We start from the raw sequence: 23,427 nt of genomic DNA, 5'->3' as shown, positions 1-23,427 counted from the left end.
AACAATAGAATCCCAACAATAGACTCCCCTATTGTTGTGTGGGGATTTAATGCTGGGATTCTATTGTTGCTGGCTGCAGGGGATCTATTTTACTGCTTTTCTTTTTTACCATTAACATGTTCCATACAAATGATTTAACACCACAAAATGATACTGTATTCTGTATTCTCTAAAAGGGGCAGTACTGGTAGGTGGGTAAGGGGTGGAATCAAGGGACGGTGGTCAGAGGTGGGTAGGGGGCAGAGACAAGGGGTGACTCAAACTGGGGGAATTCCTGCACCTATTCTCCGAGAAAAAAAGCCCTGACCATACCTACCCATAATTGGCCAAATTGCAACATGCGTCTTTATGTTGAGGTTATGGGGTAACCTATCTTAAACATATTCTTGCCAAGGGTCATCTACTCCCCTTTTCTCAACTACATACTGGAGGGAATAATATTCCCTCTAATGTGCTTTTTTATTATCTACCACTAAAACATAATGTGACGACTTAGCAGTCCCTAGGAGCCTCAGAGTTGTCTCCCACCCCAATTTTTAATTACATGCAACAATCATCCTTCACAAAGAGATTTATCTCTAATTGTTCTACCATGCTTATGAAAACTTCCCTAATTCAGCATGTGAGAAATGGGAAAGGGATGTGGGTGATTTACCTGGAGATCTGTGGGAGGAGGCTTTGGAGGCTGTATGGCTCTGCTCTTTTAATGTGGTGCAGAGACTCTCTGTTATATATTTTATTGAGAATTCATCGCATCCCACACAGGCTACATTCCAGGGTGGATAAAAAAAATCTATGATTTTTTAAAAACAAAATTTAAAAAATGTTTTTGTTTTTTTTTTTTTTATTTTTTTTTTTATTTAAAACAGATTTGTTTGATTTTTATTACATTTATTTTTAAAAAGTGCCTTTGGAATAAAAATCTATCTAAAGATAGTTTTCTATTTAAGTTACGTCAATAATTTAGTTTATTCAGCATGAAATGGAGCTTAGTTATGTAGCATGAGGCTGTATATTCTTCAATATTTACATTTTTGGTAAACTCATTCAATGAATCCAAGCTCTGCAAGCTGACATAACATGCACTGGAGTGATGCATTCACACAATTTCACAGTAACCATGAGATAAAACAAAGTTCAGGAATATTGCTTTATCCCATTGTTTTTCAAATCTATGTCCATTACAAGAAAAAATATAATAAAATACTGCACCAACCCAAAGTGTATAAGCAGCCAGCACAACAATGACACTAATTGTAAATAAATATGTGAGTAAAAAGTGTAGCGCTAGGGGTGTGCCAGGTGAGTAAACCTGGCAAGGAAATGTATATTTTAAATTATAGGGAGACTAGTAATGTGAAAAATACTATCACATAATAGACAGCACAACATATGAGTGTCACACAGTGAATTTTATATATGGCAGACCTCGTGCAATGATGAGTTGCAAGCACATAAATTGCTAGCAAAAGTGAGGTGATATAAGTGACTGGTTAGAATCACAGTATCATGTGCAAATGTTCAAACAAATAAAACAAAAATCAGACATCCAACGTTAATGTAATGCCCTGAATGATCACACAATCCTGTATAAATGTTTGGGAAAGGCAGGCCCATGTGTAACCAAAAAAACATATGGAACAACAAGTGTACTGCTAATTCCAATTGTAGTTGAGACTGCAAACGTGATAGTCCATACGGTTGAGATATCCAAAGTGGGCCGTGGCATGTGAGGAAAACACACTGCTGCTACAGATATCTAACAGTCTCTGAGATAAATACAATGACCGGTGGATAGATACACCCTCCAGGAGTGCCTTCACCTTCCAGGAATGGGGGAGATAAAAAGGTACTCTTATCCAAGGTAGTGGACCTAATTCACCATACGGCGGTGGATCTATGAAGCGTAAAGCCGGCGATGTAGGGTCAGGTTCCCAGGGTAGGCCATTCAATCCCCTACTCTATAAGCTGGTAAACACTCCAAGAGACCAGTGAAAATGGGGATGATTCCAAACCATAGATGGTTCCGAGCACGGTACTCCAAGATATATCCCCTCCAGATGGTAATATTATGTAAGGTTCAAAAAAAAGAAAAAAACGCCTCCACATAGTGTATAATCCGGATGATGGAATTTATTAGAATAAAAATATTCAAACAGATGAATATTAGGTAAAAACAGTTCAATTGAACAATAAAAAGCGCAGTTTGAGGTGGCTAGAGCCAGTGTATTAACCCTATGCGTTTCGTCTGCAAAGGCTTCAACCGGGGTGTACGGAGCCATCTATGGTTTGGCATCATCCCCATTTCCACTGGTATCTTGGAGTTCTTACCGGCTTATAGAGGAGGGGATGGAATGGTCAACCCTGGGAACCTGACTCTACATTGCCGGCTTTACGCTTGATAGATCCACCGCCGTATGATGAGTTGGGTCCACTACTTTGAGTAGGAGTACCTTTTTCTCTCCCCCATTCCTGGAAGGTGAAGGCACTCCTGGGTGTATCTATCCACCGGTCATTGTATTTATCTCAGAGACGGTTATATATCTGTAGCAGCAGTGTGTTTTCCTCACATGCCATGGCCCACTTTGGATATCTCAACCGTATGGACTATCATGTTTGCAGTCTCAACTACAATCGGAATTAGCAGTACACTTGTTGTTCCATGTTTTTTTGGTTACACGTGGGCCTGCCTTTCCTAAACATTTACACAGGATTGTGTGATCATTCAGGGCATTACATTCACGTTGGATGTCTGATTTTTGTTTCATTTGTTTGAACATTTGCACATGATACTGTGATTCTAACCAGTCACTTATATCACCTCACTTTTGCTAGCAGTTTTTGTGCTTGCGTCTTCTTGCGACTCATCATCGCAGGAGGTCTGCCATATATAATTCACTGTGTGACACTCCTATGTTGTGCTGTCTATTATGAGAGTATTTTTTCACATTACTAGTCTCCTTATAATGTAAAATATACATTTCTTTGCCAGGTTTACTTACCTGGCACACCCCTAGCGCTACACTTTTTACTCACATATGTACATTACAAACGGTATGATTGAATCAGTTCTGATATCGCTGTTTTACTAGCCTGACGGCTTATTATTCTAAATAGGAAACCTTCATTTTGATTGCAAATATTAAAGATTCTAAAACCAGCAAAAATAAGTCCTTACATTTAAAGAGCACCTGTTATTTCAGATCCATCATGGCAGCGCCTGTTAGCGGGCACCTACTCACCTGCTTCCGCCACGTCCCTCACCTTGTTGTGTCACTGCCGCATCACCAGCTGTCCCGTTAAAGTGAATGAGACTGTCGGTGAGTAAACAGCGGGTCAGAGGAGGAGCCTCAGCAGGACAGAGATGACAGTTGCTCTTTAAATCGAGTGGATTTAATTTAAATCCAGCCTTTTTACTAGTGATTTTAATCAGCTTGTTTTAAATCAAATCCACCCTGCTACATTCCATGGGCTTGTGCCCTGATCCTATATATACTAGATGTAATAGAGATGCCTGTCGCTTAATTAATTCACTGTGGAGATGCCCAAAATTACACAGATATTGGAGCTCTATTGTCTCCACAGTTAATACAGCCCTACGGGCGTCCATTAAACCCTAAACACTGCATTTTAAGTATTCTCAATGCCATAATCACTGACAGGTATGCTGAAGAGGCGACTATTAGAGCCCTGTTTCAGGCCTGCAAGCTCCTTTTACGATATTGGACCTCTCCCATTTCCCCAACACTCAAGATGTGGATTGAACAAATGGGTTGAGTGCTAAGAATGGAGAAATTGATATACCAGCACAGAGGCAGCCACTCAGTTTGAAAAAGTGTGGGGAGGTTGGCTGTCTACCCCGGGGCTAGCACTGGATTGGAGAAGTGACCCCTCCTTTACCCAGGTTGTGTAGGAGATTACAGGATTCTAATATAAAGGCAAATCTAGGTACCTGCAATGTTTCAAAATAAGTTTTTCATTTTTTTTAATACATTCATAATTGCATTTTTTTTTTTCGTCTGGAGTTTCAAATTTGAGGTTTCTCACCCAGGTCTTTGGTTCCTGACTCTTATAGACTATGAGATAGATGTGAACACATTCAAATTGTTTCCATCTTGAAATGATTAAACATCCATGTTTGTCATTCACAGGAAGTGGAACAGACCCGAAGTGCTGTAGATGAAGACCGAAAAATGTATCTTCAAGCTGCTATAGTGCGTATCATGAAAGCACGAAAAATCTTGCGACATAATGCTCTCATACAAGAGGTAAGGATGGTTGGTTGTTGGAGCATTGCCTTGTGGAAGCAGTAATATTGTCCCAGTGGGAATAGGGTGGGGGGGATGGAGTTCCTTTATCCACCTTGTTTGTGTAGATGGAGGAATCTGTTAGGAACTAAAGAAACTAACTGTATAAGGACAGCTTTTACTCCAGAGTAGGAGTGAAGGAAAACAAGGTGGTTACATACAGCAGTGAGTCATGTATTTCTTAACTCCTGTAGCTAAATAATTTCTGAAATGAGTCCAATATTCCTGTTCCCATAATAGTTACATGCTAGGTGAATACTGAATTTCCATTTCCTGGTAACTAAAGGTATCCATACGGAGAATCAAACTATTTCATAATCCAGTTGAATCACTATTTAAATTGACACATTTCAGTTACAACTTGTATACGTTTCAAGACCTCCCACAGTGCCAGGACAAGGTCATCCAGTGCCCAGGGCTAAGATCCCTAACTGGTTTTATCACACGTGTCAGTGTCTTTTCAAGATGAGAGAGAAAAAAAAAAAAAAAAATATATATATATATATATATATATATATATATATATATATATATATATATATATATATATATATATATATTTTTATATATATATATATATATATATATATATATATATTTTTATATATATATATATATATATATATATATATATATATATATATATATATATATATATATATATATATTTATTATTTTTAAATAAAATAGGTTTAAAGTATTTGTTATTTTAAATGACTTTACAAACTTGTTATACTTTCCTGCTCTGTGCAATGGTATTGCACAGAGCAGCCCAAATCCTCTTCTTGGGTCCTCACTGGCTCTCTTGGCTCCTCCTCTTTTTTTTGTTGATGCCACCATTGGAAGCAGCTTCCTGTTGTGCCACACCTGTGGGCTCGATCCCAAAATGTGCAGCCTGTGTCTATAGAGATGGACACCGGGGCTTGGGCCCCACCCCTGTTCCCTTGTCTCAGGATTTGGCTGACAGCAGCTGGAACCAATCGAAATCAAGCTCAGGTAAGTACAAGGTGGGTGAGAGGGCGATACACAGTGGAATATTTTTTACCTTCATGCAGGAAATGCAAGAAAGCAAGAAAAGAAAGTGCATTCACACCTGCAAATTGACTTGCACTCTGATTTGCATACGAGAACCACAGTGGGTGTTCCTGCGATTAGTGGGAGGCAGCCTCATTGAAAAAAGTAATCCCTCTGCAGCAATCGCAGCCTAGTGATCGGCCCTGGATGCAGACTGCCTACATCCAGGTCTGATCAATCGAATGTGATCGCTGCATGTATATTCATTATTATATCAATACATTTATTTTTTAATACAAGCAGTGTACTTGATATCTGGCTATTGCAGTCCCTATGTGGCCAAGCTCAGGATGGGAGAGAGCGGGCAGTAAGGAGACAGTCGAGGAGTGGTAGCGCTAACAAGCAACATGTTGATAGTAGGACAGAGAGGAGCTCATCAGTCTTCTGCTTTTCCATTTATAGTTCAGTCACAGGCTGAAGGAGGGACAAGACCTGTAATTATTGTGTAACTTCAGCAGCCAAACCAGTTTCCTGCCCTGCCAGGCGGGACTGCATTGTGTGGCAGGGCTGTATATATCCCAGAAATGAATGTGTAGAAACACAAATCCTTTGGAAGGTAAAACTGCCCCCATATATGTATTTGATCGGTGTATTTAGTTGTTTGCCTGGAGTTCAGCTGTATAGGAGAACTATGGGTTGCTGATGTCAGATTTCAGCCTATCCCCAAATGCTCCAGTTTTCATTGCGATTTATGAAGAAAATTATTGAAACCTTTAAATACATAAAGGGGGGTGAATAAGGGCTCATTTACTTGCTTTGGCTTAAACACACATTAAGCCCCATAAGATTTTACCACCTTCCTGACCAGAGCACTTTTTGCAAAACGACACTGCCTTGCTTTAACTGACAATTGTGCGGTCGTGCGAGGTTTGCGCAAAAATTATAGCATCTACAAAATAGGGGATATTTTTATGGCATTTTTATTATTAATTGAATTTATTTTTTTATTAGTATTGGCCATCTGCCATTTTTATTGGGACTGCGACATTATGGCGGACACATCGGACACTTTTGACACTATTTTGGGACCAATGTCATTTATACAGCGATCAGTGCTATAAAAATACACTGATTACTGTGTAAATGACACTGCCAGGGAAAGGGTTAACCACTAGGGGGCGATCAAGGGGTTAATTGTGTACTAGAGAGTGATTCTAACTGTGGGGGGGTGGGCTTCCAGTCACATGGCAGCGATCGCTGCTCCCGATGACAGAGAGCAGTGATCTCTGTCATGACACAAGGCAGAAGGGGAAATGCCTTGTTTACATAGGCACTTCCCTGTTCTGCAGCTCCGTGACACGATCATCAGGAGACCGGCTCACATCGAGTCCGCTGGTCACGCAGCGAGCCCGATTGCCCCTCCAGTTAAAGGGGACGTACAGGTATGCCCATTTGCCCACCGCTGCCATTGTGCCGACGTATATAGGCGTGCAGCTGTCGGCAAGTGATTAACAGCTAGTTTACACTTGCTTCAAAACAAGCCTTCGCACAGGTTTGTTAGCTCTCTGAACGCTAGTCAAAACTGATGTGACTAAATAAAATGGTTAGCTTACAGTCCCGTTTACACCTGCTTTTGCTTTGCTTCGAAAATGATACCACATGTAGCTTCAGTGGTGCTTCAAAGCATCTTCAAAGCCTTCATAGAAGTCTATGGCAAAGCTCACTTGAAGCCCCACTGAAGCTCCACCAAAGCCCCACCGAAGCCTCATCGTAGCACCAAGCAAAAGCAAGGTGTAAACAGGACTGTAAGCTAGCCATTTTATTTAGTGACAGGAGCTTTGACTGGCGTTCAGAGAGCTTTAACAAAGTGTGTCTGAAGCCATGATTTGAAGCAAGTGTAAACTAGCCCTAAGGTTCAAGAAGGCAGTATTTTCATTATGAAACCCAAATCAAGAACACTGGGACATGACCTAACTGGAGGAAGGCTCAAAACTAAAAAAGTATTATTTTACTGAAAGGGTAGTTGATGCTTGGAATAGACTTAGATGTAGTGAGCCAGTCAACAGTTGGGCCCCTTTCACACTGCCGCGACTTGAAAGTCACGCGATTTTGCGGCCGTGATTTTGCAGCAATTGTGACATGATTTCAGGGAATGCCTGTGTAAACTTGAGGTCTGTGGACCTCAACTGGCATCAAAGTCAGACCAAAGTAGTACAGGGACTACTTTGAAGTCACACAAATCTTAATGGTTCTCATTGAAAAAAAAATACAAGACGTGTGTATATATGTGTGTGTGTGTGTGTGTATATATATATATATATGTATGTATATATGTATATATATATATAATATGTGTATATGTGTGTGTGTGTGTGTGTGTGTATATATACACACACACACACACACACACACACACACACACACACACACACACACACACACACACACACACACACACACACACACACACATATATATATATATATACATACATACATACATACATACATACATACATACATACATACATACATACATACACATCCGGGCAAACTCGATAGACCACTCAGTCTCTCTTCTGCCGTCAATTAGCAATTTTTCTATTTCATTAAAACAGGTTGGCTTCTATTTGGAACATGCTTGCAGATTCCGTTGCTTTTTTTCCCAGCTGTCTAATCTATATTGGAAGCCTTATAACTTAGTTTTCCACTTAGTGACATAAGAGAGAAATAATAAAACAAGCGTTCCACAGTCTTCCCTTTCTACAGTCCAAAGTATAATTTAATGTCATACATATTGCCCTCATTAGGTGTAAGTGGCAAAAATCCTGTCCTGTGATACCACTTAGAGAAAAATTCGACCTCTTTGATCATGGCTTGGAGAAGTCACATATCCGATGTGGGCAGGGGCCAGATGGAACATTTCACTTTTGCCTTAATTGCTGCATTTAGACTTCTGATTTGGTAAAGCTCCCATTGACTCTGATGCAGCTTCTGCTCATGACAATACATTCTACAGCGTGAAAGCGGAAAGTCTATTGGTTGCACTGGGCACTTTTGTATTGCTTCAATTTCTCCTTGATGCTACTGCTGTGAAGTGGTCTGTTGCACTCAGCAGTACCCCATAAACGACATATTAAAGTTGTATTACAGAAAACAACCAAAAGAAAAGCTCTTACAAACAATGGGATGAAATACAAACCCCACACAGGCAAAACCCAAGACCCCAGCACTGTGAGAGCACTAGCTTTTTATTTGTTTAGCAGTTCTGCCTCCTTTCCTCAGGAGGGAGCTGTAGAAATCAGGATAGGTTGTTGATTTGTTTTTTTTTTTTTACCCTGATAAGTCATAGGGGTTGATTTACTAAAACTGGAGAGTACAAGACGGAATATCAAACCTCACCATAGGATGGACTGTTGAGATTTAATAGGTAAGGCAGTGCCAACGTCTTAAATCTACAAATTCTCAAAAAAGCAAAGAAAGTGGAAAAATGGACTTTGTAGGCACCAATCATAAAATGAAATACACAAATAGTACATGAAACCAAAAACACAGACATGTTAAAACATTGCAATAAATTGCAGAGCAATAGCTAATACTCTCTCAAACATAGATCATACCCTCCCAAGGGGTTTACCCTTAAAAAAGGGGGGGGGGGGGGGCATGACCCTCTGTTCAACATATAAGACATCAAACTAACACAGCTCTACATGTTTCGCAATTAAATGCTTCTTCAGGAGCCCGTTTGAGTCACCTGTAGTAGGAAAAAAAGAAAGAAAAGACAGACAGACAAAAAATACGTACAATTAATATTCACTTCAAACCTTATTGGTAATGCGTCTCAATCAGTATCAGAATACTGATTGAGATGCATTACCAATAAGGTTTGAAGTGAATATTTATTAATTTTACGTATTTTTTGTCTCTGTCTTTTCTCTCTTTTTTTCCTACTACAGGTGACTCAAATGGGCTCCTGAAGAAGCATTTAATTGCGAAACATGTAGAGCTGTGTTAGTTTGATGTCTTATATGTTGAACAGAAGGTCATGTCCCCCCCCCCCCCCTTTTTTTAAGGGTAAACCCCTTGGGAGGGTATGACCTATGTTTGAGAGAGTATTAGTTATTGCTCTGCAATTTATTGCAATGTTTTAACATGTCTGTGTTTTTGGTTTCATGTACTATTTGTATAATAAAATATTTGTATTTAATTTTATGATTGGTGCCAACAAAGTCCATTTTTCCACTTCCTTTGCTTTTTTGTAAAACTGGATAATGCAAAATCTGGTGCAGCTCTGCATAGCAACCAATCAACTTCCAGGTTTTATTGTCAGAGCTTAATTGAACAAGTTGAAGTTACAAGCTGATTGGCTACCATGCAGAGCTGCACCAGACTTTGCACTCTCTAGTTTTAGTAAATCAACCCCATTGTGATGTAACAAAAGCAACACTGAAGCAGCTCAGGAGCGGTGAAACTTTTACAGCATCTCAAATTCAAGACATTATACTGAATGCAAGTTTACCTGAACCCTGAGTATACTAGTGCCTAAGCTGTTCATACACTTTGCAATCTTGAACAATTTCTTTAGTACCTACCTTACTAGATGCATATTGGGGGAGATGTAGTAAAACTGGTGTGCTCAGAATCTGGTGCAGTTTCACTTCAACTTGTTCAATTAAGCTTTGTCAATAAAACCTGGAAGCTGATTGAGTACGATGCAGAGCTGCACTAGATTTTGCGCACTCCAGTTTTAGTAATTCATATAGATAGGGTTTAGGATGCGTTTGCCACCCTTTGTTTTGTATGTAGGAATAGAAGTTTTTTTTGTTACTTTAAGCACTGACCTTAGGTTTTTAAATATTCCATTGAAATCATTTTGTTAAACCTGTGCGGCAAATGCAAAGAGAATACCTGCCGATCCTGTGGGAAATCCAGTAAGTTGATAGCAGTGCAGCTGGGTCACAGGAAGTTATCAGTTATCATTGTTCTCAGCTGTCTCCATGGACTACAGAACATATAGGAAAGGGGGGGATGTTCAGTATTCCTAAACCACTTCCTTTCCTTTGTTGACAATGTTGCTCCTCCATAGATACAGTAATGTGAGTGAGTTTTATCACCTTGGTGCGTTGTGCGGCTGTACAGACATTTGTGACATGTGATTCTGCCCAGAACGCTGCAATAAAATGCAGCAGGTCTCCATTTTATCGTAGCTCACTGCACCTCCAGGATGCATTGCAGTGTGTATAGGACACATAGCAAACAATTGTTTGCTATGTGTCCTAGCAGTGACCTGTGTTTATCCTGTGTGGGAAAATGCACAGCATGTGTGAACAGCAGAAGCAAATATGCCCGTTTTTTTTTTTTTTTTTTTTTATTTCATGCATGCACAGCAGTTGACCAGCAGCCACTTTGATCTAAGGTCTGAACAGACCGGGTAAGGAGCTTGGCAGCAAATCTATTTTTCACGTGGCTTCAATCAGCAGAGAACAACCTGTTATCAACCTCCGCTGTCACCCTGGGACAGAAAGTGTGTTAGGACTAGAGAACACCTCCCCCTCTCTTCTCCTTTCTACCGTACGGGGAAGATATTCTATATATCTATCAAACTTTCTGTTAACACTGCAGAGGACAGCACTAGATTTCTGGCAGCGTGAACAGGAATTTTTTGCACTTCTCAAACAGATATAACAAAATGCTTCCAGTGATGTATTTAACAGACCAAAAGGGAGCAAATAATAATTTAAATAGGTGTAACATGCACTTCCACTGTACGGATTTGTAGATGTAGATTAGCAACTGACATCTTTCTCCCTGTTAAAGTTGGCTATCAACTATATATATCGATATAGCTATATATATAGCTAGATCTAGATCTATATATATATATATATATATATATCTATATATATATATATATATATATATAGATATATATATATATATATATATATATCTATCGCCATATTTATTATACACACACACAGTATATATGTGTGTGTATAACTATATGTAGATAGATATCTATCTATCTTTTTTTTTTTGTTTACTTTTTTTTCCTCTGATATATATGTAGAGTATCTCATAAAAGTGAGTACACCCCTTACATTTTTGTAAATATTTTATTATATCTTTTCATGTGACAACACTGAAGAAATGACACTTTGCTACAATGTAAAGTAGTGAGTGTACAGCTTGTATAACAGTGTAAATTTGCTGTCCCCTCAAAATAACTCAACGCACAGCCATTAATGTCTAAACCTCTGGCAACAAAAGTGAGTACACCCCTAAGAGAAGATGTCCAAATTCGGCTCAAATTGTCAATATTTTGTGTGGCCATTATTATTTTCCCGCACTGCCTTAACCCTCTTGGGCAATGGAGTTCACCAGAGCTTCACAGGTTGCCGCTGGTGTCCTCTTCCACTCCTCCATGACGACATCACAGAGCTGGTGGATGTTAGAGACCTTGCGCTCCTCCACCTTCCATTTGAGGATGCCCCACAGATGCTCAATAGGGTTTAGGTTTGGAGTCATGCTTGGCCAGTCCACCACCTTTACCCTCAGCTTCTTTAGCAAGGCAGTGGTCGTCTTGGAGGTATGTTTGGGGTCATTATCATGTTGGAATACTGCCCTGCAGCCCAGTCTCTGAAGGGAGGGGATCATGCTCTGCTTCAGTATGTCACAGTACATGTTGGCATTCATGGTTCCCTCGATGAACTGTAGCTCCCCAGTGCTGGCAGCACTCATGCAGCCCCAGACCATGACATTCCCACCACCATACTTGACTGTAGGCAAGCCACACTTGTCTTTGTACTCCTCACCTGGTTCTGGTTGTCACCACACACGCTTGACACCATCTGATCCAAATAAGTTTATCTTGGTCTCCTCAGACCACAGGACATGGTTCCAGTAATCCATGTCCTTAGTCTGCTTGTCTTCAACAAACTGTTTTCAGGCTTTCTTGTGCATTAAGAGGCTTCCTTCTGGGACGACAGCCATGCAGACCAATTTGATGCAGTGTGCCGCGTATGGTCTGAGCACTGACAGGCTGACCCCCCCACCCCTTCAAACTCTGCAGCAATGCTGGCAGCACCTGTATGTCGATTTCCCAAAGACAACCTCTGGATATGATGCTGAGCACATGCACTCAACATCTTTGGTCGACCATGGAGAGGCCTGTTCTGAGTGGAACCTGTCCTGTTAAACCGCTGTATGGTCTTGGCCACCGTGCTGCAGCTCAGTTTCAGGGTCTTGGTAATCTGCTTATAGCCTAGGTCACCTTTATGTAGAGCAACAGTTCTTTTTTTCAGATCCTCAGAGAGTTCTTTGCCATGAGGTGCCATGTTGAACTTCCAGTGACCAGTATGAGAGAGTGAGAGTGATAACACCAAATTTAACATACCTGCTCCCCATTCGCACCTGAGACCTTGTAAAACTAACGAGTCACATGACACTGGGGAGGGAAAATGGCTAATTGGGCCCAATTTGGACATTTTTACTTAGGGGTGTACTCACTTTTGTTACCAGCAGTTTAGACATTAATGGCTGTGTTGTGTTATTTTGAGAGGATAGAAAATTTACACTGTTATACCAGCTGTACACTCACTACTTTACATTGTAGCAAAGTGTCATTTCTTCAGTGTTGTCACATGAAAAGATATAATAAAATATTTACAAAAATGTGAGGGGTGTACTCAATTTTGTGAGATACTGTACATATCTTTTTATATAAATTATGCACACACAACACTGGCCAAATTTTTTGTATGTATATTAAAAAATGAAATAGGATTAAGTACAATGTTGTGCCATTATACACATCATTGCACTGGTATAAGGCCGTTGATATAATTGACACCATTGTATTGCTGAGAGTGTCTGTGAGGACTGGTTTTAGGGACTGGTGCAGCAGTTAACAAGATGCTATTCTTGTATTTGAAAAGCAGCAATTTATGTCTTCTTATTGTAAAACCATACCTATTGTTTATGTACCACTGATCATGAAAGCCCTAGTAAACTCTCTTAAATGGTATGAACAAATAAAAGAAATTTGATCCAAGAACAACGCCAGCAGGTGGTGTTTTCATAGACCGGCCTAGTGTGTGCAGCAGCATTGAAATCACACAGGATAATTTCTTGGCTGGCCATAGATGTTAGTGATGGACACTGACCTTCAAGGTTTACTTTGACATGTTCAACAGATGCCCCCTTCCACGTGCCACAATGAACTGCAGCTGGGGCATGCCTGACATAAAAATGTGGCTATTGTTATCTGATGTGCAGTAAAATGCTAAATCAGGTATGCTCATTGATTTTACAGGGCTGATCACTGGGAATTGGTGCAAATAAAAATGGACTTGCTGACACAGCAGGTAGCCATATTCAGCAATTTGATGCATTTGCAGGTGAATGAATCACTTGTATGTGCCCAATTTTCCACAGATTCTATAAAGTGTCTTTGAAGGTATCCAGGTCAGGAGGTAATTGGTGATAGTAGTAGTACATTCAAGTCCAGAAGCCTCACGCAGATGGTAACATCTCCTTTCCCTTTTCCTTTATGGGACGCCTTATTCCTGTTTCCCCCAGAGTAGTCCAACTTGCTGTGAATCATATTGAACCAGAAAACCAGGGTCAGGATCAGGCTGCACATTATGAACCCGTGAGGACAGAAAAATGGAAGCTGGTATCGTCTTCTTTTTAATAGTTTAAGATGTGGCATTGTCATCCTGATCCCTTCTTCATTACTTTCAATGACCTGAAATCAGAAGTGGCAGCTCCCATATTTCTACCCTCACTGTTCTCCTTTAAATTATGAAGTGGCAGGATGCGAATATCATCTTAATAGGCTGTGCAATGTAAATATCTTTTAGTTTATTGAAAGCTAAAGGCACCTATATACCACCTAGGTCAGTGATGGCGAACCTTTGGACCCCAACTACACTGCAGAGTGCATGAGCATCATGGGAAATGTAGTTCCAAAACATCTGGGGTGCCAAGGTTCACCATCACTGACCTAGGGGTTGCAACAGATCACTATAGCATGTGCTTCCAATTAACATATTGGAAATACTCTGTTTAAGCAGGGGTCAATCAGTTGCATTTCTAGAATAAAGAGATCATTGTGACCATTGCATGTGTATGGCATTTACCTATTGACAAATTTTGGGAGAAGGTCCAGCACAGTTTAAGGGACACTCCCCTGTTGCTCCTGGTGAGACTTGCTTGTCTGCGGTTGTCCTCCATGTGACCATACGTCACAATGGTAAATGGATTATGAAATACAAATCAGGATAGATTTGTTGGTGCTCTTATAGGTTATTGAAACAATGCCTTATTCCTCCTGAAAAGTAGTGCATTTAAAAGCAATTGCCCCATTAATACCTGCATTCGATTGGTGTGCTGTGCGATGGGGGGGCAGGTGATTGAGCGAACGAGCCTGCACTGCCACCCTTCTCCCAGCCTCACTTTTTGCTCGGAATATATTCACAGTGCCTGCAGCTGCCGAACTGTGCCTGACTACTCCCCTAGTGCACCTGACAGCACCCAGTCATCTTCTAGTCCGCCACAGCTGGACGCAAGACTTCCAGTGAATTCACATGGAATTATCCCCTATTCAGGACCCCCCTCCTCCGGAGGTGAGAGGCTGTATAACCACTCCCCAACCCTCTGGTCTGTGGAGGGGTTGTCTTTCACAAGGCCAGTACCTGGGGAGGTTGAAGACCACTGCCATAGAGTAAAGCAAAGAAAGTGTGGACATAGAGAAATTATTACTTACTCTACAAAGTTATTGTAAAATGACCAGGATATATTTGTTGGTACCTTCTAGAAAGTATTCTGATTGGATAATAGTGATACTTCAAACTACCTGTTTTCTGTAATTAGTATCACACGTCTTCGGTCTTTTATTCAGTCAGCCTTTTCGAATGGAGAAAAATAGTCATTCTGCTGTTTGGTGTCATCTTATGGACCAGAGAAAGCAAAGGAAAGAGTAGGTTGAGGAGATCAGAAAAGTAGAGGCTATAAGACCATCTTCAAGCAGCTTGATGTTCCTATGATTACTGTTGCAATTATCACTTAAGTGTTTAAGATCCATGGGAGTGTAGATGCCCTGGATGTGGTTTGAGTAGAAAAATGAACCTCAAATTAAACAGAAGGATGGTGCAAATGGTAGACAAATAGCCAAGAAAATGTTCAAAGAGAAACAAGCTGAACTTTATTCAGGACATATATGTGTCTGATCACAACATCAAAAAAAAGGCTTTTATAGGTAAACATTGTACATACCGTGAAACATGAAGGCAGCCTGGTTATGTTTTGGAGCAGCTTTTCCTGCATAAGACCATCAAGGAATTCTGGAACAAAACACACTGCCCAGTGTCAGAAAGCTCTATCTCAGTCACAGGCCATGGGTCTTCCACCAGGATAGTGACCCAAAACACACAGCTAAAAGCACTCCAAAAGCACTACAGAATGGCTAAGAACAAAACCTTGGACTATTCTGAAGTGGCCTTCTGAGCCCCGATCTGAAGTCTGTCATCAGTGGAAAGAGATGAAAGATGCAGTCAGAAGGAACCTGAGCCAGCTGAAGCAGTTTGCTGAAAAAGACTACCCATTGGCAGGTGCAGATGTTTCAGTGAGAGACATGGAATTCACTTGTTTGCAGTGATTGCCTCTAAAGGTCGAGCAACAAAATATTAGGTTAAGGGATCATTTTTGTCTAGGAATACGACGACATTTCGGCCACCGAAACATATCGTCTGAAAATGGCCCTTTCGGCAAAAAAGACGAAAGAGAATTGTTGCCGATACTGACACCGAAAATGGGGCGGGGCCCTGCCCCTGGTGCTGCCTATCAGGGGGGCTTCCTATATCGTAGAAGAGAGGAGAGCGGCCATCGCCTGATTACAGCGCCGGGAACATCAGCTTTCATTTCAATAGCTGTGTGTTCCCCGCTGCGCGCCGTCACATACAGCCCCTCCCCCTTGTCCGGGCACTTTGATAGACAAATCACCCGTCCAATCCTGGGATCAATCCCCTCTCCCTTCACTTACTGCAATGGGGACACTGGCTGCACTACTGGGAACACTGGCTGGCTGCATCTGACGGGCACTAGTGAGGCTGCATTGATCTCTTGTATCATGTCCAGAGTCTCTGACTCTCTCTGACCATGTCCCCAGTCTCTGACCATCTCCTGTACCATGTCCCCAGTCTCTGACCATCTCCTGTACCATGTCCCCAGTCTCTGACCATCTCCTGTACCATGTCCTCAGTCTCTGACCATCTCCTGTACCATGTCCTCAGTCTCTGACCGTCTCCTGTACCATGTCCTCAGTCTCTGACCGTCTCCTGTACCATGTCCTCAGTCTCTGACCGTCTCCTGTACCATGTCCTCAGTCTCTGACCGTCTCCTGTACCATGTCCTCAGTCTCTGACCGTCTCCTGTACCATGTCCTCAGTCTCTGACCGTCTCCTGTACCATGTCCTCAGTCTCTGACCGTCTCCTGTACCATGTCCTCAGTCTCTGACCGTCTCCTGTACCATGTCCTCAGTCTCTGACCGTCTCCTGTACCATGTCCTCAGTCTCTGACCGTCTCCTGTACCATGTCCTCAGTCTCTGACCGTCTCCTGTACCATGTCCTCAGTCTCTGACCGTCTCCTGTACCATGTCCTCAGTCTCTGACCGTCTCCTGTACCATGTCCTCAGTCTCTGACCGTCTCCTGTACCATGTCCTCAGTCTCTGACCGTCTCCTGTACCATGTCCTCAGTCTCTGACCGTCTCCTGTACCATGTCCTCAGTCTCTGACCGTCTCCTGTACCATGTCCTCAGTCTCTGACCGTCTCCTGTACCATGTCCTCAGTCTCTGACCGTCTCCTGTACCATGTCCTCAGTCTCTGACCGTCTCCTGTACCATGTCCTCAGTCTCTGACCGTCTCCTGTACCATGTCCTCAGTCTCTGACCGTCTCCTGTACCATGTCCTCAGTCTCTGACCGTCTCCTGTACCATGTCCTCAGTCTCTGACCGTCTCCTGTACCATGTCCTCAGTCTCTGACCGTCTCCTGTACCATGTCCTCAGTCTCTGACCGTCTCCTGTACCATGTCCTCAGTCTCTGACCGTCTCCTGTACCATGTCCTCAGTCTCTGACCGTCTCCTGTACCATGTCCTCAGTCTCTGACCGTCTCCTGTACCATGTCCTCAGTCTCTGACCGTCTCCTGTACCATGTCCTCAGTCTCTGACCGTCTCCTGTACCATGTCCTCAGTCTCTGACCGTCTCCTGTACCATGTCCTCAGTCTCTGACCGTCTCCTGTACCATGTCCTCAGTCTCTGACCGTCTCCTGTACCATGTCCTCAGTCTCTGACCGTCTCCTGTACCATGTCCTCAGTCTCTGACCGTCTCCTGTACCATGTCCTCAGTCTCTGACCGTCTCCTGTACCATGTCCTCAGTCTCTGACCGTCTCCTGTACCATGTCCTCAGTCTCTGACCGTCTCCTGTACCATGTCCTCAGTCTCTGACCGTCTCCTGTACCATGTCCTCAGTCTCTGACCGTCTCCTGTACCATGTCCTCAGTCTCTGACCGTCTCCTGTACCATGTCCTCAGTCTCTGACCGTCTCCTGTACCATGTCCTCAGTCTCTGACCGTCTCCTGTACCATGTCCTCAGTCTCTGACCGTCTCCTGTACCATGTCCTCAGTCTCTGACCGTCTCCTGTACCATGTCCTCAGTCTCTGACCGTCTCCTGTACCATGTCCTCAGTCTCTGACCGTCTCCTGTACCATGTCCTCAGTCTCTGACCGTCTCCTGTACCATGTCCTCAGTCTCTGACCGTCTCCTGTACCATGTCCTCAGTCTCTGACCGTCTCCTGTACCATGTCCTCAGTCTCTGACCGTCTCCTGTACCATGTCCTCAGTCTCTGACCGTCTCCTGTACCATGTCCTCAGTCTCTGACCGTCTCCTGTACCATGTCCTCAGTCTCTGACCGTCTCCTGTACCATGTCCTCAGTCTCTGACCGTCTCCTGTACCATGTCCTCAGTCTCTGACCGTCTCCTGTACCATGTCCTCAGTCTCTGACCGTCTCCTGTACCATGTCCTCAGTCTCTGACCGTCTCCTGTACCATGTCCTCAGTCTCTGACCGTCTCCTGTACCATGTCCTCAGTCTCTGACCGTCTCCTGTACCATGTCCTCAGTCTCTGACCGTCTCCTGTACCATGTCCTCAGTCTCTGACCGTCTCCTGTACCATGTCCTCAGTCTCTGACCGTCTCCTGTACCATGTCCTCAGTCTCTGACCGTCTCCTGTACCATGTCCTCAGTCTCTGACCGTCTCCTGTACCATGTCCTCAGTCTCTGACCGTCTCCTGTACCATGTCCTCAGTCTCTGACCGTCTCCTGTACCATGTCCTCAGTCTCTGACCGTCTCCTGTACCATGTCCTCAGTCTCTGACCGTCTCCTGTACCATGTCCTCAGTCTCTGACCGTCTCCTGTACCATGTCCCCAGTCTCTGACCGTCTCCTGTACCATGTCCCCAGTCTCTGACCGTCTCCTGTACCATGTCCCCAGTCTGACCGTCTCCTGTACCATGTCCCCAGCTCTGACCATCTCCTGTACCATCTCTGCAGTCTCTGACCATCTCCTGTACCATGTCCCCGGTCTCTAATCATCTTCTGTACCCAGTGCCCAGTAGCTGACCATCTCCTGTATAAAAATATTTTTAAAAACAGTCACTTTCGGTATCGGTGTCTCAATATCGGTTTCAGTTTTCGGGATCAAAGAAGATTTATTTTCGGTATCGGTTTCGGCACCAAAAAAAACCATTCGGTGCATCCCTATTTTTGTCCATGCCTAACTGTGCTTTACAAACATTTTGTAGAGCTTTATTTGTAACCACATTACTCTAAAATTATATTTTACTACTAAAGCCTAAGAAAATTCCATGCATTGTGGTATACTATAGTGCAGGTGTGTTGCATTGTACTGTAGGTTTGCACTGTGGTGCGCTCAGTATAGTATAGTGCTTGCTAGAAAGAGTGTAGTAACATTTATTGTGACGTGAATGAGCCATAAAACTTTACATGAGGGCCCAACATTTATTATATAAATATTTTCCTTAAAATTATATCCTTTTTTTTTTTTTTTTTTTTATCCATCGTAACTTTATTCTACCATAAGTCATTGCTGATATTCCCAGCACTGTGTACTATGTATATCAACTGTCATTCTGTAATAATTGTATACATCCAGTTGAGATTAATATGCAGTAAACAAAACCTTGTTCTCATCAAATATTCACTAACTGCATTTCCATAGGCAGCACAAAATGCATTCATAGGCAATCCATCTAGACACTGTGCTGTCACTAACCATATGTTCCAATTACACTGCTATATTTATGGAGACTTTTTACTTGGAAAATACATTAGAGTAGTTGGCCTGTAATCTGTTCAGGTCACAAAATAAACAGCTGACCAGCCTCAGATGGAAGCTACCCCCCTGACCACATATCAGTTCCGGGACTGTGACTTAGTTCCTGGGCTGTTGGTGAATCTGACTAGGTTCAGCTTCAGGGCAGCCATCAGAAATTTTGGGGCCCCTTACATAGCTTTAGGACTGGGCCCCCATGGGCCTGACCACCAACATTCCCCAGGCTCCATCCACTGGCCGTCTCACAGAATCTGCAGTAAATGGAAAGGAATACAGTTTACAGCCTACCAATACTTAGATGTGGTGGCTGCATTCATTTCTTTTTTTTTTTTTTTTTTTTAGGCTTTTTATTTTCTGTTTTACCCTGGTGATCTGATCAGTAACACACCTCATGTATTAGAGTGCCCCCACTCTGGATGAAGGAGCAACAGAGACACCTTTTGGACAGCAGTCTGAAGGGCAGGGAGTGTTAGATGTACTAGCAGATTTAGGTAAACTAAACTAATTGTAGCCGTTCTCCAGCTCACAATTCATAATCAGTTACAGCAAACTTTTTTTTTTTTTTTTTTTTTTCCTTTTGGGATAAAGGTGTTCACCTCTGCCAGTGTTAAATGGAGGGAGAGGGTAGAGAGAGAGAGGGGGCAGGGGGAGAGAGGGGGGCAGAGAGCGAGCATGCAGGGGGAGAGGTCAGAGAGAGGGCAAGGGCAGAAAGAGAAGGGAGAGAGGGCAGGGAGAGAGAGAGGGGAGGGTCAGGGAGAGAGAAGCGGCAGGGTCTGGTCTCACGTGGATGGTCCCCAGGGGGCTCTCAGTCAGCGGCTTATCTCAATGTGGCTGTTGGCTGCTTAACCTTCCCACCATATATCCATTTCGAAGATGCAGTAGCACACGAGCAGGGAGAATGAGGCGGGAGAGGGAATGTCTGTCATGTTGCTCAGGCATGCTGGAGGGGATGGAGCAGTGTGTCCTTCCAGGACAGCCCCAACCTCCTGAGCTGCCTGTCACTGCACACTGAGCCCAGGGACCGAGTGGCTCAGTGACCATCAAAGGAGGGGGGAGATGAGCAGTTAGATTGAACCACGGGTTTTCGGGGGGGGGGGGGGCGGGCGGGCGGGCGAATACTGATCTCTGTGCCCATTGAGCTCCCCAACTGACACCCACCCCCCAGCATGCTACACCACTGGCCGGGAGTCAGGAGCCAGTTCAGCGGGCGGCACCAATGAGTGTCGGGACTAGTGTAGGGGGGGGGAGCAAAGGGGAGGTGCCAACTTGGGGCCCGGCATCCTGAGGGACCAGGCCCCGGGACGCCGGGCCCCTTACACTTGTATGGGCTGTACCTCCTGATGGTGGCCCTGTTCAGCTTCACTGGGTTGTAATTTATAAAAGGACTGCTTTCATCTCAGTCAAATATTGTAGTTTATGACCGATTACATTTTAAAGAGACTTTGTCACTTGAAGGTAAGTAAAATGCTGCAGGTATGTGATTCAGGCACCTAGAAGTGCATATACCTGCAACAACTTCCCAAATGTTCTCATCTTTGCCAAATACCAGGTCTTTCTGAAAGGCAAAGCTCTCATACTTGGGTGTCAAAGCTGAACACAAAGCCCTTCCACACCTATTCCTATTTGCCTCTTTAGTCCCTAAATATGTAAACATATTGGATGTGTGATGTAGTGGTTGTTTAGAAGAAATTAGCCTCTGGGCCCTGCCTGGGATATTTGGAGTGTAGAAGCAGGATACAGAGGATTGACAATGTACTAGGTCATAGAGAAGCGGATGATTATCCTGCATTGTAAAACCCATGAACACTGATAGCTGAGTCCTGCAGATTATGAGTTTTCGGCTATACCTGTGTAACCAACGGCACTCTGCTGCCAGTGTGACAACCACCTGCACTGTATCAAGCACTCTGATAAACAGAACACACAAAGGATTGGGAAGAATTTTTAGACACGCTCTTAGAATATCCTAATCCAAGTAAAAAAGCAATTTCTACTCTATATAACACACATGTCAAACACAAAACCCACAGGCCGAATCCACCCAGCCAGGCTTTGTCATGTGGCCACCTCCAGCTCTCACCCTCTGCTCCTGCTCCCCACTGTCACTTGTAAACACAGAATCTGTGTTTACAAGGGACAACTTTGCTCTCAGTGCCTCTCGGAATCAACGGGTCCCTGCACACATGGTGGGAACCGATCTCCAGAATCTGAAAGAGAGAGTGTGCTCCCTGCGAGGCAGAGCCACCTACACAGGGGAGGTACTAGAGCCAAATACACAGGTAGTAGAGCTGCCCACACAGGGAGGAACTAGGGTTAAGCCAGGTAGGAAAGAGACCTAAAGGATTATTTTTTTTGGAGGGGGGAGGGGGTTGCACACTGTGCATGGCTCACCCCTAAACCCTGCACTCTGTGCACAGCACACCCATGAAGTCTGCACTCTGTAGCCCACCCCATATAAAACCAGCTCTTGGAGGGCAACCATACTGCTAATGCGGCCCTTGATTAAATAAACTTTGACACCCATGCTATATAATTTCTTCTGGAAGCCACTAGAATTTTCCCCAGTTCGAAGCTAATATTCTTTTAAAATCATTGTCTGTCTTGGGAATGGTCAAAGCCACAGTGGTACCACAAAACGTTTCTGCTTTTCCACCACTCCTATATATCTCCACATCACTCCTACCTCATGGACCTAAATCCCCCCCCCCCCCCCTCTTGCTGCCTGAAATGTGGACATTTAGATGCAGACCTGTTCCTTGTTTTCTGGTCGTGCCCCAAGAATAAATGATTTTGGAACTCTGTAGTCTGCTATGCTACCACATACTCATAAAATGACTTACCTTTTACCACCAAATGGGCACTTTTTTGGCCTAATTGACATCCCAGGCATCAATGTTTAGAGGCTGCAAACAACTCCATATTGTCATATACCTTGCAGCAAGGAAATCTATCCAACACAAGTGGATCTATCCAGGACTTCACACTATTTATTTGTTTATAGACCAATTGTATTATGGTTTCTGCATGGAGTGGGTGGAGGCCTCCCTCCGTAAGGAACCATGGGTCCAAAAATACTTAGACGTTCATAGATACTCAACAATCTATACAACAATGTTATCAATACACCCAATGACATCAAACCAATAATTCCCAATTTAATGCATAATTTTCCACTTAAGGCCTCTTCTACATGGGGTGGATTCCAATTAGATTAGCAGGGGATCTGTCTGCCGATCCCCTGCTAATCGGAGTGGGTGGATGACCGGTCCGTGTCCTCTGTTTCTGCAGGGTGGACACGGACAGAGCCCATTATGCTCTACGGGTGGCCAGGTGTGTCTGTTTACTGATCGGCCTAAATGAAGGTAGACAGATTGCCTTCTGTTTGTTTTTTATCAGATTGCAGGTAGGTGGGTGTAGATGGACACAGGTCCTTTAACACCCACCAGTCTATAGGGGTGAATTGAGGATCCGCCTGAAAAACTGACAGGTGGACCTGATCAGACACTTTGTGTGAAAGGGGCCTAAATCAAAACTATACTTCATACTATACTGACCGAGGCCTCCCCCTTTTTTACCTTTTACTTTCTGGTTGTTAGTCTGACCGCCATCCATCTATATACAGTACTTATTAATGTTCATCTTTGGACCGAGTACTACTGGTCTGTTTTTCAACTATTCTAACAAATTAT

The 23,427-nt window shown here is 43.2% G+C and overlaps 1 protein-coding gene across 2 annotated transcripts in view; it reads left to right on the top strand.

The window, feature by feature from the left end:
• The window catches only part of CUL2 (cullin 2), a 163,237-nt gene that overhangs the window by 138,788 nt on the left and 1,022 nt on the right, over positions 1 to 23,427 (top strand). For both annotated transcript variants that reach the window (XM_073629885.1, XM_073629884.1), the window contains exon 20: positions 4,152 to 4,268. In XM_073629885.1, coding sequence (XP_073485986.1) covers positions 4,152 to 4,268 — 117 coding nt within the window. The remainder of the gene's footprint in view (positions 1 to 4,151; positions 4,269 to 23,427) is intronic.

This window comes from Aquarana catesbeiana, linkage group LG05 (assembly GCF_042186555.1).
Source record: "Aquarana catesbeiana isolate 2022-GZ linkage group LG05, ASM4218655v1, whole genome shotgun sequence".
Taxonomy (NCBI): Eukaryota; Metazoa; Chordata; class Amphibia; order Anura; family Ranidae; genus Aquarana; species Aquarana catesbeiana.
This window is presented reverse-complemented; position numbering and strand designations above follow the sequence as displayed.